This window comes from Pistacia vera, unplaced genomic scaffold, assembly GCF_008641045.1.
Source record: "Pistacia vera cultivar Batoury unplaced genomic scaffold, PisVer_v2 Contig180, whole genome shotgun sequence".
NCBI classification, from domain to species: Eukaryota; Viridiplantae; Streptophyta; class Magnoliopsida; order Sapindales; family Anacardiaceae; genus Pistacia; species Pistacia vera.
In genome coordinates this window covers 992465-1009812 of record NW_022195899.1, presented here as the reverse complement: position 1 = coordinate 1009812, position 17348 = coordinate 992465, and the positions used below count along the sequence as shown (strand labels likewise).

At 35.9% G+C, this 17348-nt stretch overlaps 2 protein-coding genes across 2 annotated transcripts; one reads left to right on the top strand and one right to left on the bottom strand.

Annotated features, from left to right (window-relative positions):
• Positions 1-5010: 5010 nt before the first annotated feature.
• Positions 5011-6276, top strand: LOC116126527 (protein EXORDIUM-like 7). Its single transcript, XM_031412212.1, has one exon. The coding sequence runs from the start codon at positions 5026-5028 to the stop codon at positions 6040-6042; it is 1017 nt and encodes a 338-aa protein (XP_031268072.1). The 5' UTR covers positions 5011-5025; the 3' UTR covers positions 6043-6276.
• Positions 6245-9594, bottom strand: LOC116126526 (uncharacterized protein At4g19900). The gene is made up of 5 exons (XM_031412211.1): positions 8191-9594; positions 7957-8106; positions 7667-7801; positions 7123-7317; positions 6245-6812 (listed from the first exon to the last, which is right to left on the bottom strand). The coding sequence occupies exons 1-5, from the start codon at positions 9498-9500 to the stop codon at positions 6626-6628; spliced, it is 1977 nt and encodes a 658-aa protein (XP_031268071.1). The 5' UTR covers positions 9501-9594; the 3' UTR covers positions 6245-6625.
• Positions 9595-17348: the final 7754 nt, after the last annotated feature.

Genomic DNA, 17348 nt, shown 5'->3' with positions numbered 1-17348 from the left:
TTTTAATAACATGTTTGGTGTTGCTGACTTAGCTTTTTAGAAAATAAAATAAAAAGAGGCAACTGGGTTCTGGTTTTGGAGAAGTGATAAACGTCATTAAGTCATTTAAATGTCATAGACACTACACATTTAGTTTAGCCCTCCATATTTAAATTTCTTATGTCAAAATAGTCGTTAAACTATGAGATTTGTAATATTTTTAAGGTCAATTATAAGTTAAGATAATTATATTAATTGAATCTGGAGGTTAAATATCATTGAAGAGAACCCATTAACTAGTTAAATGTTGAGGGTATTATTTGAGACAAATTTCATAACTTGCTTCCCACCTAGCAATGCTATTTTGTGCATTGTTGAGATACCATTGTTACGTATTTATCCTTTTTTGCTACAAAGTTGGTGCTTTGTTATAAGACGAATTTCGTGTTGTGAAATGAAACTATAGGAGGGAGTAAATGTTTAATTGGGTTTATAAGGCCCAAAAATTCCATGGATGTGACAATGGCTTTGAGCTAATTGGACTTCTGATAGTACGTATTTATCTCATGGTCTGCTTTAAGTAGAAGCCCAAAAGCTGTTAGACTTAGCCCATTACACCCCTTATATTTATGATAACATCGTGGAATCATCTTTAATTATAAATAAATAAATAAATAATTATTTCATCAGAACATGAACAGTGAAGGCATTACTTTATAAGAATAAAATTGTCATTTATCGAAAACAACAAGAAGAAGAAGAAGACTAGCTGGCCATGTGCATTACAGTTATTTTGCATGATCTCACATATTTATAGGACTTTATACATTCAGATGCAACATGCAATAACCTTCATGGATAAACACTCCTCCTCCTCCTTCTTCTTCTTCTTCTTCCCTGAAATGGAGTTCCAACATTTCATCCATAACAATCCATGCATAGCATTTTGTTGCATTGACTGCTAAAACAAAGAAATGCAACACCCATTTCACCCAAATCAAACTCTACTCTTTATTTGCTGCACCTGCACTGCATACTTCAGTTTGTGGATGTTCTCAAGTCTGCAAACTCCATCTTGCTTCTCGCAGTGAGGAGACAATGAATCATTTCCGGAAGGAGATGGAGATGATGAAGAGGAAGAGAGCACGATGCAAACATGGTCGCGATCCTTCAGTTACGAAGTTATATTAAACTCGATAAATGTACATTTCAATAAATGTAGCACATCATTTATAGGTCAAGTCAATAAAACTCTTATCACATATTGTACAACGTATAATTTATCATATCACGCCATTCATCCGATCAAATCAATAAAATTTCATCACATATGGTTAATAGGTGTAAGAGTACAGTCAGAAATCACAAATTGATTGATATCTTGTTTGTTTTTGTTATCCCTATCCATATTCCCCTTCTATTCCTAAAATACTTGTTTGTTTTATTATTTGAGAAATACTATTCTATTTTTTAATTACTTTTAAATCCCTTAAATTTATTAATTTAATTAAACACCCCTTAGAAAAAAAAAAGTTTAAAAATTAACAAAAACATTCTCACCCACCCATGATTGCCGAAGTATGTCACAATGGCACAGAGACGACCGGAAAAGGTAGGTAATTTACCGATCTGGCCGTTAGTGACGACCAAAGAAATGGCTATCGTTGACTGACAACAACGACCATATCTTTGGCCGTCTCTGACGACCAAATCTCACCTTTTGTTGCCGTCGAAGGCTAGATCTGGCCTTTTCCAGCCAGATTAGTGGTGGATCTGGCCGGAAAAGGTCATATCGACGCACAACCGGTCAGATCCGACCGGTCTGCATCGTAACGCTATTTTTCAACCAGATTTCGGTGGTGGTGGTTGGAATCTGGCATTGTGGGTGGATGGGGGTGTTTTTGTCATTTTATAAATTTTTTATATATTGGGGTGTTTAGTAAATTAGCAAACTTAAGGGGTTTTTTTGTGAATTTTTAAATTTTACCTCGTAATACTCACCCTATTCAAGTATCCAATATTATTCCTAAAATCTTATCCAAAATAACAAAACAAACAGACCCTATATTTCATGAGTGAGTTAAATATTTATCTGCTATGGGGGCAAACACTATGCAGGCTTTTCCAGCTGTTTGGTGCCTCCTTCCAATTCTGTGAGGACTGCTATCACTATTCTCAAATGTGCTGTATTGTCAAAAGATACTAAAACATCAACAAAATCTTTTACTAGATCTTTTCCTCCTCTTGATTAATTGCTAAATTATTGATATCACGGGAACTACTTGTCTGTGCTAACCTTGTATCCCAACTATTTGAAGTCAATTAATGTCTTCTTTATCTCAAACAAATTGAAAATGGAATTTGAACGGGCAAGATTAATTATTGTGTTGGTTTCATAATAGTACCGACCATTAAATCTCGCTAATAATAAAGAACATCAACAACCATTACGGCATTGTGGGATCCGATAATAATTATTACTGACTCGATAATATTATTGAACAACATAACAAATCTACCTATTAAATACTCTTTCTTTATTTCTCCTTTGACTTGGTTCTTTCCCTCCAATTTGCCCCCATAATTAGGGCAACTCTTGGCACCATGAGTTTATGTCGCTTTTTAAGTAGATGATTGGTGGGTATGGAAGATCCAGATCCCTTCTTCAAAGCCTTTTTTTTATTTAAAATTCAATTCCCCTCCTATTTTTAAGGTATGGGCATTGAAGATGCTTTAACTCTCACATGCCCTTCTTTACTTCACATGATTGCAAGATATTTTAGTCACAATTAATAAAGAATTAAAGACTAATACAACCATTAATGATAGCATAGATATTTTCTAAGTTTAAGGCTAGAATTAGATCTTACAATCCTCATTTCTTTATCAAGACCAGTCTCGATAATATTATAACAAACGAATATTGTTAAATTTACATAGAAATTGATACGATAACATCATCGATGGAGCTAATTTTCAACAATGGTGCAAGTTACCTAATGTTCTCTCTAATATTGCACATGTTGGCACTTGACTTGTGCCCTAAGCAAATTACATGAGAGAATGTTTAAGGCAAGATTTGTGGGTAAAGAGACATTGATAGTCAAAGATATTGAAAGGGAAGAAATGTGTAGTGTAAAAGGTAGAAATTTTAGAAAAGGTATCACATGCTTGCTTTTATTAAGGGTACCACCCATCATTTATTTCTGACTTCCTTTTACTCTCTCATCGTTTACTTTTTAATCTATCTCCTTTATTCTAATTATCATGCTTTGGTCAATTCCCTTTTTTTTTTTTTTTTTTTTTCTTCTAAATATATCTTAAGATTGGTGTGTTAGAAAATGCGGAAATTCAACACTCAAATAATTACTGGATTACATATAGATAATAAAACACTAAATTAACAAATTTAGGATTTTAGGAAACCTAAAAAAAACATAAAAGTTATCCAAATCAATAGGTAAACCATTAATATCTCAAATTTAACAAAAACAAACATCAAAACAAAGGAAACAAATGAGAAGTTAACTAAACTATCATCAAAACAACCCTAAAAACACTTAAATTATGCAACTTATCAACTCCCCTAAATTTAATCCTTTGCTCGTCCACGAGTAAAGAAAATATCAGAAAAAATAAACTCAATAATCATCAAAGAAAAGAAAACAAACATGCTTTCAATAATATTCATGCTACCAAATATGCAACTGAACTTATGAAAATTAGCTTATAAACAACAAGTGCTTATAAGCATTTGAAATTTTAAGCAATTACGTGTTTGGTTAAAGTATTTATAAGTGACTAATAAGTAGTTGACGTGTTTAGTAAAATGTGACTTATAAGTACATTTTATGATAAAATGATTAAAAATGGTACTACATTAAACAAAGATATACTATGGAATTTTAAAATTAAACAAGGATAATATGTTAATATACTTGATCAAATTAGCTTATAAGCAGAGTGTTTATAAGCCAAAAAAAAAAAAAAAAAGTAACTTTTTTTTTTTGGCTTATAAGTTAAAAAAAGTTATAAACAAACATGTCAGCTTAATTTTAGAGCTTATAAGCTAGTTTGACCAGCTTATAGGCTTAGACAAACACCCCCATATTTGCATCATAATGTATGTAAGAATTGCTTAATCCTTTACTGATTTTACTTTCTAGAAATTGCTCTCAATGACGGATTTAAAATAAGTAAAGCGTACGTAATTCGTTTCAAGGAGTGGACCATAAAATACGGGCCTAATAACCCAAAAAAACACATTTTTACCGTCAACCTAGATTATTCCATAATGAAATGTATTGAGCTACCATTTATGATTATATTAATCACAATAATAGTATCTCATAGGATTATGCATTTACTCTGTTTTATAAAACCAAAGTACAATTAATGTTAATCCATAATTAGGAAATTTTCCAACATAATATTTAAGAAATACGATCAAATTGATCCTAATATTATATCTCAATGGAATCATAGTTAGATTAATATCAAAGAAACACAATCAAATACTAATATTATAATTGATTGGAATCAATTGTTAGAATAATATGTAAGAAAGACCATTTGAATTAACCCAATGCCAATGGAGGAATATATAGGTGGCAATGTGGCATAGGGAGAGGAGAATAAGAACCTCTTATGAGAAATAAGAAATAGGCAATGTGGTGATCCCTATATGCTTTTGACAATTGGTTGTTAAAAGGGTTGGCACAAAATACAAAGTATATACAATAGCTAATCCCAAAAACTTCTTTATAATCTAATATATATATTGATTGGAATCAAAAAGTAAAAAAACAAAAGGGGAGAATCATTGTTATCATTAAAAAGTAGATAAAGACGGACAATTGAATTATGTGTAAACATATGCAAACCACTGCCCACCACCACAACCAATTCATAATAAGAATATCAATTAATCTACAAGAATCTTCAACCACCCTCTACCTTACTTATTCAACCGCCTTCTTCTTCTTCTTCTCTCTATATATTAAATAAGAACTTTCTCTAACTGTCATTCATTCATCTTAACACAAAATGTACAAGCTTCAAGCTTTTTATTATTTTCTCTTGCTTTCTCTCTTTTGTGCTTCTTCCTTGGCCTTTTCATGGAGCCAAAACAAGAGATTATTCAACCAGGCAAAGAATTATGAAGGTTCTTCTGACCTTGTCAATCTTGAATACCACATGGGGCCTGTCCTTGCTTCTCCTGTAAACCTTTATATAATCTGGTATGGCCGTTGGAAACCAACCCAGCAAACCATTATCAGAGACTTTATCCATTCAATCTCTAGCTCTTCAGTTCCTTATCCTTCTGTTGCTGATTGGTGGAAAACCGCCAGGCTTTACACTGACCAAACGGACTCAAACATTACAGGAAATATTTTCCTTTCAGGGGAATTTTATGACTCTAGATACTCCCACGGTGGTTATCTTAGTCGTTTAGATATGCAAAAGATCATCAAAAACGCTGTCACTTCACCTTCAAGAGCATTACCTCTCAATCCCCACAATGGTCTCTACTTAATCCTAACCTCTTATGATGTTCAAGTTCAGGATTTTTGCAGAGCGGTTTGCGGGTTTCACTACTTCACATTTCCAACCATTGTTGGCGTCACTGTGCCTTACGCCTGGGTTGGTTATAGCGGGAGTCAGTGTCCAGGAATGTGCGCATATCCATTTGCATGGCCAAACTACTCAGGAAAGCCGCCGCCGCGAACAAAAGGAGACAGCAACATGATGCATGCGCCAAATGGCGATGTGGGCGCCGATGGGATGATTAGTGTGATTGCTCATGAGCTCGCGGAGGTGTCAAGCAACCCTTTGGTGAATGCATGGTACGCAGGAGATGATCCAACTGCACCAAATGAAATTGCAGATTTGTGTTTGGGTGTGTATGGCTCTGGAGCTGGAGGTGGGTATGTGGGAAAAGTGTACAAGGATTATTGGGGCAATGGTTTCAATGTGAATGGAGTGAACAAAAGGAAGTTCTTGGTTCAATGGATATGGAACCCTTTAAAAAGAAAATGTTATGGGCCTAATGCCATGGATTAGAAAGGTAATAGAGTTGTTATTGTGCATAATTTTCTATGATATCGCAGTGAAAAAAAGAAGGGATTTGATGTTTTGCTTCGTTTAGTCATATTAGTTTTATAGTTACCTTTAGTGTACGCAACGTATATGTAGAAAACTGTCACTTGTTTAAGACACCGTTCTGTAAACTGGAAAAGATTGACAATGGCGTGCAGCACAGAGCTTGAATAAACGAAATTGAAATAATTGCCTCGACAGAACAAAATGAATAAATAAATTACAATTTCTTTTAAAAATTTAGCCACATGATTCACACTAGCCTTCTCGGCAACCAAATTGCAAAATTGTTAGCCCAGATTCGGCAAACGATTGATCTTCTGACCTCAATGAATGAAGAATAATTATCCTTTCGAATACAATCTCACATATTAATGTATGAAACTGTACAACTGAATGTATGGGCCTGCTTCTCATGTTTCCATAGATGATTTAAGATCTCCAATATCGATCCAGCTCGTCAATTAAAAAGAAATGCTCTGAAAACGATATCTTTTCAATCCTATCTTGACCGATTTCAGAACAGATCAGAGGAATTACAGGGAACTCATAACACATCCAAGCAGTGGATACAGGAGTTGTCAATAAGCCTGCTTACGAGGCTCTCTGGCTCAGGAGTGATAGCAAAAGTCATGCTGTTCCAAAAATGAAATGTCAAAGATCCACTCAGAATCTTCTTCAGTAGATCATCTTGTTCAGCTTTTTTACTCTCTGTTGGTGGAGTGGTGAAGTATCTGGTTGCAGTACAGATGAATTGCGTCAAAAATGAGGAGGTATACAAGGGTAAGTTAAATCAAAAGCAAGCAGGTATTTATTTGATACTTAAAGGGATTAAGCTGCGAAGAAAGGATTTGAGTAGAATAGAAACCATATAAATAAAAGTACATGCAGAACCACATTTCACAAGATATTGATTTTAATTTTCATTATCAGTCATAGACAATTTGTCTTATAAAATATTTCCCATGATCAATATGTTTAATGTTGAATATGTGCGTTAATATAGGTTACAGGCAATAGATAATAAAGAACTCAGAAGACTACCTTGTGATATTCTGTGAACTGATAGGGAAGAAAATGAAAGCGGGTTGTACTTTCAACTCCAATTGTTTGAGAGATGTATTCTCTTTACTCCAAAACTTTCTTACAACTCTAGTCAAAAGATCAGCTCCATTCCATCTCAATTGGGTATCATCGTATGTCATATAAAACTCATTCAAGCACTCCAATATGAAGGGACTGAATGGAAAACAGAAATTTAAATATAGGAAGTGCAGTAAATGCAAAGAAAGATAAAGCTTTTACATGCCATTCTCCCCGACCAAGTTATGACAAAACTAAGACATCCCAGCCATATACAACACCAGAAAATAAGTACAACCATTCCAAAAGATTTTTCTCAGTTCAATGAATTTCCACAAAATACTGGTTATATAGAAGTAAGGCTGCAATAAATCCCCAGGCTCCTAGAAGATATCGTAACACACATAACAATTAACAAAGTTCAAAATAGCTTTATAAAAGAGGCCAAAGTTATTTCATCCAAGTAGCAAATTTTCCACTGACTAAGAGAGAAAACCATGACTACCTGTGCTTCCTAAATGCCATCACAGCACCATTCAAAGGACTTTCAGCAAGTTGCTCCTCCAGACCAACAGAATTGTTAAGCGAAGACAAGTTGTTCAGAACTATAATATCAGAATCAATGTAGATACCTCCATATCTGCAAAATCCAACATATTTTTTTTGAGCTCAGGGCACATTGATATTTAGTAGAAACCAACCAAATATTTCAGTAAACGGCCAAAGGTAACATCAAATTTTCAAAACATGAACTAAAAATCCATTAAAGATGCATCTGCAATTAAGCAAGCTTACTTGTAGAGAGCAGCAAGCCGAACAAGCTCACTATAGTGAGTACTGTAAAACTCTGTCTTTCTCCATTGATACCAGACAGAAGCAAATATATGGGCAGGTGTATCCATCAGTAGTTCATCAAGATTTGGCATGACTACAGCAACTTTGTAACTGAAGAAAAAGTTCTTCAATCAACAACAAATTATCAATCAACAAATAAATGTAATAAATAGAAGGCATATTCTGAATTCTTACCCATCCTTCACAAAGCTGTCTTTGAAAAAGTCAAGCTCAATCGTCTCAGAAAACACCACAACACAAGCATTTCGATGATGGAAAAGCAAACTCTCAAGCCCTCTTTGGTGCCTGACACTATACATCCAAGGAGGTGAATTCCACACCATAAAAACCCGCATATCGCACTCCCCCTTCCTAAAGAAGGCATCCATAAAACCTGAAAAAGCCAACCTAGGATGCAAACCAGGATAGTAACCCCATCTTTTTCCATCAGCATATACATGACTCGAGAACTCATCCTTCCTCTTATAACCCTCAGAACTTCCCACTACCTTATCATTCTTATTACTCTCATTGCTCAATTCCTCATACGACTTATTTACCTTATTGCTGTTACTCTCATTCACTAAATTCACATTTGCAATTAAGCTTAAATTCTCCTCGCCATCATCATTCACTCCCCTACTATGTGTTCCATTACTTGCATTATCCTTCAAAGTCCGCCGTTCCGCCCTCTTAATCTCACTCTTCCTACTTTCTCCAACTCCCGGAGGCTTCTTCCCAATAAACGGTACACGCTTAAACTCATTGAACAACCCCTTCAGCACAATTTTATCACCTCTAGTGAGTCCACTAACACCAACCCCATCTGGATCCTGCAACAACGGATTATTCATCGGATTTAAAACCTCCAAATGTGACTTAAACATCTTATCCCTCCTCAAAAACTCACTCTTCTTCTCGAACCACTCGCCCCATTTCTCTCTCAACGGTGAAACCCTCTTCCCTACCTTCAACAACAAGGCATCTTCAATTCCAATCACTTCAATCATCTTCCTCCTCACCTCATCATCCACCGGTACATCATCTGATCCAAACACACCCTTAAAACTATCCTCTACACTCGACTCTACACTAAAATCACTAACACTATTAAAACTTACGTGATCAAAATCCCACTCATCAATTGATCTTTTATTAAACGCACGCTTGATTGATCCAGCCACGTGATCGAAATAATAGCCAGATGAAGAAACCTTACGCTGGTCGTGAACTTGATCATGAGTATCTGCATCCACGGCGTCGTTTTCTTGTCCTTCATCGACGTTGTCGAGTTCGTCGATCTTGTCCTCGATGGAGGAACTAGAGCCCTCAAAATCGGAGGCACCGTCATTTAGCAGAGGCTTGGGGCGATCAAGGAGGTGTTGCGGTTGAGAGAGACGCGTGTGGAGGAGAGAGACTGAGAGAAGGAGGAGGAGAGCGGCAATAAAGGCGCACACGTGTGCGCCGTAACGGGGCCGGCGACGAGATCTGAGAGTTCGTAGCATTTCCGCCGCTAAAGATGCCGGAAGATGGTGACAGTAACGGACATGATGACGGTGTGATTTTGCTGAGAGAGAAGTGACCTGAGATTTGGAGCTCGTTGTCCACTTCAGCTGTTGAATTTAACAAACGGAAATGCTTTTATTTAACATTTACTTTATTTTCAAAAATGTTTTATTTTAAAATACAGCTTTCTGTTTTTAGTTAAAGTTATGCGAAATTCACGATATTAATTTTTTTTTTCTTATTTCCCTTTAACCATTACGTTTGTTGGACATCAATATATTAGTCATTACGATTATGGTTTTAATTGATGTTTGATTTATTGGATTGAAATATATTATTCATATTCAATATTTATATTAGTTATATATGGTGCAGGAGAGAATTGGATGATTAGATCACAAAATAATACAATTGGTATCAATATTCAATATATCATCTCCAATTTTAACACTCTCATTTGCAACTTGGGACTTGGGAGTCTTAAAACAATGGGATGGGCAGGGTGAACGACATTGTCCCACCTAAGGCTTGACAAAAAGACATTTTCCATCCGAGTAATGCTACAGCCACCGACAGTAGTACACCGAATAACGTAACAAAATCCTGACCGTTGATTAATATTAAGTTAAAATTAATCAACAGTCGGGATTTTGACACGTCATTCAATGCACAAATTCGGTGCACTACCGTCGGTGGCTGTATTGTTTTCCTTTTCCACCCACCAGGTTTCAAAATGACACTTTTCCCACCTTCAAGTTTCATAATGACAGTTTCCCACCCACCGTTTTGTTCCGTTAGGAAAATCCATTGTATAAACCGTGTAAAGACAAAAATATCATTCTCTCTTCTTCTTCTTTCTCTTTCGCCACCTCTCTTCTCCTCATCTTTTCTTCTTCTACACCTTTCTTCTTTCTTCTCTTCTCTTTTTTTCTCCTCATGTTTCTCTCCCACTTTCCTTCTCACCAGAGTCTTCTTACACAAAAATCAAAAAAGCTAAAAAAAAAAAAAAAAAAAATTGTTGGCCGGGTGCGATTCCATCCAAATCGCACCAGGTGGCGTGCAATTTCAGTCGAATCGCACTCGCCCTGGTGAGATTCTGATCAAATTGCATCCAACCAACTATTTTATTTTGATGTAGAGCACATAGCTCAAAATCCACATTGGTGTTTTTGTTTAAAAAGCATGATGGAAGATTTCATATCCAAATCATGCAGTGATGGAAGAATGGTGATAGACAATTACTATGGACCAACAACAACAATAGCAGGACCAGCCTCAATGGTAATGGAATGCAAGATCTTTAGTTCCGCCACCTCCACAAACTCAACAACCCCAAAACAATGATGCCTGTTCAAGAAAGGAAAGTCAACAAATGGGTCTTCTTCAAGAAGTTGAGTTTTGATCTAGAGTTGCAGAGGAAGAAGCAGTTTGCTAGCTATAAGGTTTACACTGTTGAAGGCAAAGTTACAGTTAAAGTGTCTTTCAAGAAGAGTTTTAGGTGGATTAAGGACTGGTGTTCACTGTTCTAGAGTTGTCTTTTGACTCTTTGTTTGGTGGTGATTTCTTTCTTTTTATTTTGCATGTTTTATGTTGTATATTCGTGCTTTGTTTTATATAATCTTTGAATATGTTTAAGGGTATTAGCATATTTTTATGAATTGGAAATGGTTTTTTTTCCTATATATATATATAGGATAAAATCACATAATTATCCTTTAAATATTTTTTGGATTTACTATTATATCCTTTTTCAGTTAAACTTGACTGATAGATCTTAACATGGGTGGGAAAGTGTCGTTTTGAAACTTAACGGATGGGAAAGTGTTGTTTTGCTAAACCTTGGGTGGGAAAATGTCGTTCTCCCGAATAGGCATTATTGATATTCCTCATGTTTCAATCTTCTTTTGGTAACAGAAAAACTAAACCATAGAGTATTTTTTAATAATAAAAAAATAAAACCCTTATGAAATTCAAGTACCTGATGCAAAAACCCGAAAAAAAAAATGTCCTGTCCAAATCATAAACTTTTTAAACTACCATGCGTAATACGAAGACATTTCATGTCATATTTACCATGTCCTCGCATTTGCCAAATGCAGCAAGTACTTGATTTTGTGGGGTAACCTTGAGTTCTAGTTGCTCGAGATTGTCTGGAAATTCCTTGCGTTGATTTCGCAACTACTTGAAAGAACTTCAATATCATTTTCAACATTTTGTTGCAAATCCATTTTGTAGTCTTTGCATCCATCAAGCACAAGTTCATCGAGTGTCGTCTTTGACTTAGGATTCTTATCACTTGAGTCAATCACTGTATCAATGGCAATGTTATAATCAACGTTAGGATTTGGGTGCATCTCCTTCTCATCACCTCTAAAGCTTTCAGTTTCACCAAAAGTAATCACATTAGAATCTCTTTTGCAAGTTTCAACATTTTTTCTACAAATCCATTTTCCAGTCTTTGCATCCATCACGCACAAGTTCATCGAGTGTCGTCTCTAAATTAGGATTCTAATCACTTGAGTTAGTCATCGTATCAATGGCAATGTTACAATTAACATCAGGATTTGGGTGCATCTCCCTCTCATCACTCTAAAGCTTTCAGTTTCACCAGAAGTAATCCCATTATAATCTCTTTTGCAAGTTTCAACATTTTTCTGCAAATCCATTTTGCAATCTTTGCATCCATCATGCACAAATTCATCGAGTGTTGTCTCTGACATAGGATTCTGATCACTTGAGTTAGTCACCATATCAATGGCAATGTTACAATCAACGTCAAGATTTGGGTGCATCTCCCCCTCATCACCTCTAAAGCTTTCAGTTTCACTAGAAGTAATCCCATTAGAATCTCTTTTGCAAGTTTCAACATTTTGCTGCAAATCCATTTTGCAGTCTTTACATCTATCAAGCACAAATCCATCATTCTGATCGTCTGAGTCAGTCATAATATCAATAGCAATGTTAAAATAAATGTCAGGATTTGGGTGCATATCCTTGTCATCACCTCTACAACTTTCAGTTTCACCAGAAGTAATCCTATTAGAATCTCTTTTGCAAGTTTCAACATTTTGCTGCAAATCCATTTTGCAGTCTTTGCATCCATCAAGCACAAGTTCATCGATTGTTATCTTTGACATAGGATTCTGATCACTTGAGTCAGTCACCATATCAATGGCAATGTTACAGTCAACGTCAGGATTTGGGTGTATCTCCTTCTCATTGCCTCTACAGCTTTCAGTTTCACCAGAAGTAATCCCATAAGAATTTCTTTTACAAGTTTCAAGAGAGGATTCCTGCCCAACACAATGGCTCATATTACAGAGATCTTGAGACAATCCATCCAACATGGAACTCTTAAAAATTGGACCTTGCTCAATAATATTATTCTTCTCTTCACAAGACAATGAAGATGGCATGCTTCGGATGCCAATATTTAGTATCAATTCTTTCCCATCTTCATCAAATATATCAGGAGGTGCAGCTTTCCCCATTTCTACTACTTTGCAGTTTGAGTCCAATTCAACTTCTATAATCTTCTTGTCTGCATGACTCATTTGACTGGATACATCTGGCAATAAAACACTTGGAGTGTTAGTATTGATGCTTTTGACATCAGACAACTCATTCTTGCTGAAATCTAGCCTAATCAACTTCCTTCTTTTATGTAGCCCACTCGAAGCCGTCACTTTCTACACTCCGACTACAGCTAGCAGTCTCAGTACCTTTCCGCACTTCACTACAACGACTGAAATCCACAAAAGATGTCTTCTCAACAAAATATTCATTACTCTCTTTATTGGCTCGAATGTCACTCATTTTCACCTCCCTTGAAATCCTCTCGAAGTGATTCTTCGATGATTGAGAGTTGAAGGCAGTCTGTGTCTTCCTCCAAAGATTAGAAGCATCATTTTCAATAAATTGTTTCTTTCTCATTTTCAACCATTTGCAGCAACTCTAGTAAAGCAAGGACATGACTTCATTTATTGAAGTATCCATACTGTCTTCATTATCACCAAGAAGGGTATCATTTTCTTCGACCCTTGCTTTTGAAGCCGCAACTAACCGTGAAAGCACACTTTCCCTTTTCTTTCTATAATCAGAATTTAGGCTTCCAGAAGTTTTGTCGATGTCGGGCTTTGATGAAGAATTAACCTGAGGTCTGGGCTTTTAATTTTGACAGAACAAAGATGATTCTGAAGCTGGCTCCGACTTTCTTTTAACATAGGAACATTGGCAACGTGCACTTCATTAATTCCATATTGCAGCATTTCATAATCATGTTTCTCTCATGATGCCTCGTGATACTTATCATCTAACACAAAGGAATGAATGTGGCTAAGACTAAAAGCATAAGTAGGAGCCTCACTAATCATGTCGATATATCCATTGTTTGAAGCCATGTTTTCAGAATAAGTAACCTCCAATATAGGCATCCTAGCTCTCCTTGAGAGCTCATAATAATTGGGGGAAAACACTGGAACACAGTAACCAAAATTAGAATAAAGAGAGGCAACGAAGTCATGAGGTGATAAGTGTCTAATGTCAATACCAGAGGCAACGAAGTCGTGAGATGATGAGCGTCTAGTGTCACCTCCAGGGGCAACGAAGTCGTGAGATGATGAGTGTCTAGTGTCAATACAAGGGGCAATGAACTCATGAGATAAATGCCTAGTGTCAACACCAGGAGCATTTGGATCATAGGGAACAGCAAGTCCTACAGATGTTGAGTTAGAAAGAGTGTTGACATGCGGCTCTATTGAGTAACGGAATGCTAAAAATGGCTTAAGTTGATTATAAACAGAAGATTCTGCTAGTAGTGTGTTGGAATCGCTAGTAAAAGCAGTTGTGTTAGGCAAATGTCTCTGAGGCTTCAACTTTCTCAAACTGAATAGTTACAAAAGCTTGTAAACCTAAGACACCAAGTAGAAAGAGAAGTTAATAATCATCCTTGCTTTCACTTCATAAAAGTCTAACTTTTTTGTAAAGCAGCAAACCTGATCCTCTGATAGTCCAAAGTTGAACTTTTTTGTTGCATAGTAATTTTCTTGAATAGCATACCCGAATTCATCTTCTGAAAGTGGACCACAGTGCCACAAAAGGGTGAATTTTACCTTCAAAGAGAATAAAAAGTTACTATGCACGAAGACTCAATTGAAACATAAAATAATCATTCCCAAAAAAAAATTGCATAAAGTAGATACACGTATTCATACTTGTATTGGGAATTGCTTCCCTGATGAACAATACGCATTGGGAACAACGTTCATAACACCATTCGAGCTAGCTTGAAATACACCATGCAATTCTCTTCTTTCATATTCAAACAGAAACAAAAGCATCCCAGCTTTAACTTGTCTTACAAAGTCCGCCTGCGAAGAGGGAAGGCCTAGAAGCTTCCGTCTAAAGCATTCTCTTTTGGTTGCCCTATTTGACATGAAGATGGCTCCAAATTCCGGAACACATCCAGGAACACCATCACGCTTATCCTTAAACTCCATTGATGCCTTCAACAATCAAATTCAATAATGCTACTAATTGAATCACCTATTCTAAAGTGTAATAACTTCATAGATATCAGAAAATAATCCCAATTGAACTAGTTATACATACAGGAATCCAATACATTATGTGATGCCCTTAACAATCAAACTCAATATTACTACTAAAACTAACCAGCTGTTCTAAACTGCAATACCTTCATAAGTATCAGAACAGAAATACAATTGAATTGGTTAGATATACAAGAATCCAATACGTATGTGGTCACAACATATATTCACAATTTCATTCAAGTAGTGTTTTCAAGACTATGATGCCAAACGCATATTACTATATTTATTTTCAAACAATGATGTTTCACAAATCTTAAAAATACATAATTTGAATTCACTTTCATTTTTCACTATTTTCAATATTCTCACAAAACACAAAATGAAATCATAAAGAAACAAACTCACATGTTTCAATAATATCTAGAAATGTAAACACTAACTTTTGTAATTCAAATAAACAATAACAAATCATATTCCAACTAGAAACCAGCATAATCATTAGATAACAAATCACAGAAATCAAGAGAATTCTCAATATACCATTCTCTACATCATACATCCAATGCATGAACACAAAGAAAATCATAAAAAAAGCAACAACAATACAACAGTATCAAAATCGTAAAACAAATCGACAACAGTATCAAACCAAAACAAATATATCGAAAACACGAAAGCATAACTATATCAAAATCATCAAACAAGCATTGAAAACACGTAACCAAAGACGACGGTAACAACAAATCATGAATAGTAAGACTGTGATAGACAATAAAGAGTAATTCACCATCACGGATCGCGAACACGGCGACGGTGGACATTAGCAAAGTACCGGTGGTTCGACAGAAGAGTAAGCCGAATGAAGACGCAAAAACGAAGTACTTCTCTCTTACATTTCTCTAGCGCTCGGATTCAACAACTAAAATCTCGATAACAACAAATAATATATCGTTGCAAAGAACAATGAGACTGTAATGAGAGATTCATCGTCATGGACTGGTCACGGCGCACGTTAAAGGATCGACGGAGGTTCGAAGGCGGGGAAGGAAGAGGGAGTGACAGTAGAAATGGCCACGTGTTGCAAATGAAGCGGAGATGGTGGAGTCACAACTCACAAGGAGAGGTGTAGACAGATGTCATGAGAAGGAGAAGTTGGTGAAAAAGGCATGAAAAGAATTTATCGACAGGTGAGCAACGACGTTTTCGGATTCTGGGGGAGTAATATTAGAATAAATAATGGGCCGAATGGGCCCAGTGTTGTACTGTTTGGGACTTTGAGCGTGGTTTAGATTTCTTTGGTCAACATGTTTTGTCTGAAAGATTCAGTATTTTTGTCTTTATAAGAGGTCAAATCACATAGAGGAAATTGATTGTTTAACACTTTCACATATTTCATTACCTTTTTATTTATTTAATTAATTGTAATAATTTATTTTATTTTACTATTTTCTACCCTATTTCATATCCTATTTCCAGAGTAAGTTTGTTTTATTATTCACGAAACACAATCTTCAAAATTTGATTCTTGACAATAGTGGCCTTGTTTGTCTTTAATATGCTGACATATTGCAGTGATTTCTTCTTCTTCGTTCTTCACTTTTTTTTATGTTTCTTCTTGTTCTGTCCTCACTCCTCCTTATTCTGTCTTCACTCCTTCACCACGGTCACAAACGATCTTCCTCTCAATTCCCAAATCTATCTCCAAACAATCTTCCACCTGAATTAGAAAACAAACCCAAGATCTTGCAGCTCTCCTTCCCCAAGATCTCTATCCCAAAAGTGGCCATATAAATTAAATTTGTTCCACCCATTGCACATTGTCTGTCTTTCACCACCACTCATCACTGGGAATCTCTCTTCCTCCTCCACAACCGATGAACCTCTTGCAACGCCCACACGCTTTGGCCTTGGACCACCATCGTCGCATGATCTTCAAGATCCACCACCATCGTCAGCCATCCTCTTAAAACCCTAGGCCATCGGCTTCCACCACCACTCATCACCACTGTGCTGTCTTCCAAACACACCACCGTTCAAGATCTGCCCATTGCCCAAACATTTCAGACTTCGAGGTCCACCGTATTAATTTAAAAAAAAGCAACAAACAATTCTATCAATAAATCCTTTATAAAAAAATATACCAAACAATTTTTCTATAATTTATTCAACTCTATATACCATATTAAATACTTTACCAAACATCAAATTATATTCTCGTAATAACCCAACTAAATACTGTACCAAACACATTTTTTTCAAATCTTATTCTCGAAATAATAACTTAACTCAACTTTA

Excerpts from the sequence above, each read along its gene's own strand:
- LOC116126527 (XM_031412212.1), top strand. The coding sequence starts at position 5,026 with ATGTACAAGCTTCAAGCTTTTTATTATTTTCTCTTGCTTTCTCTCTTT.
- LOC116126526 (XM_031412211.1), bottom strand. The coding sequence starts at position 9,500 with ATGCTACGAACTCTCAGATCTCGTCGCCGGCCCCGTTACGGCGCACAC. Across the intron at positions 7,318-7,666 it reads ATGGCATTTAGGAAGCACAG|TCCCTTCATATTGGAGTGCT; the intron begins GTAGTCATGGTT and ends TTTTCCATTCAG. Across the intron at positions 6,813-7,122 it reads AGTTCACAGAATATCACAAG|ATACTTCACCACTCCACCAA; the intron begins GTAGTCTTCTGA and ends TACTGCAACCAG.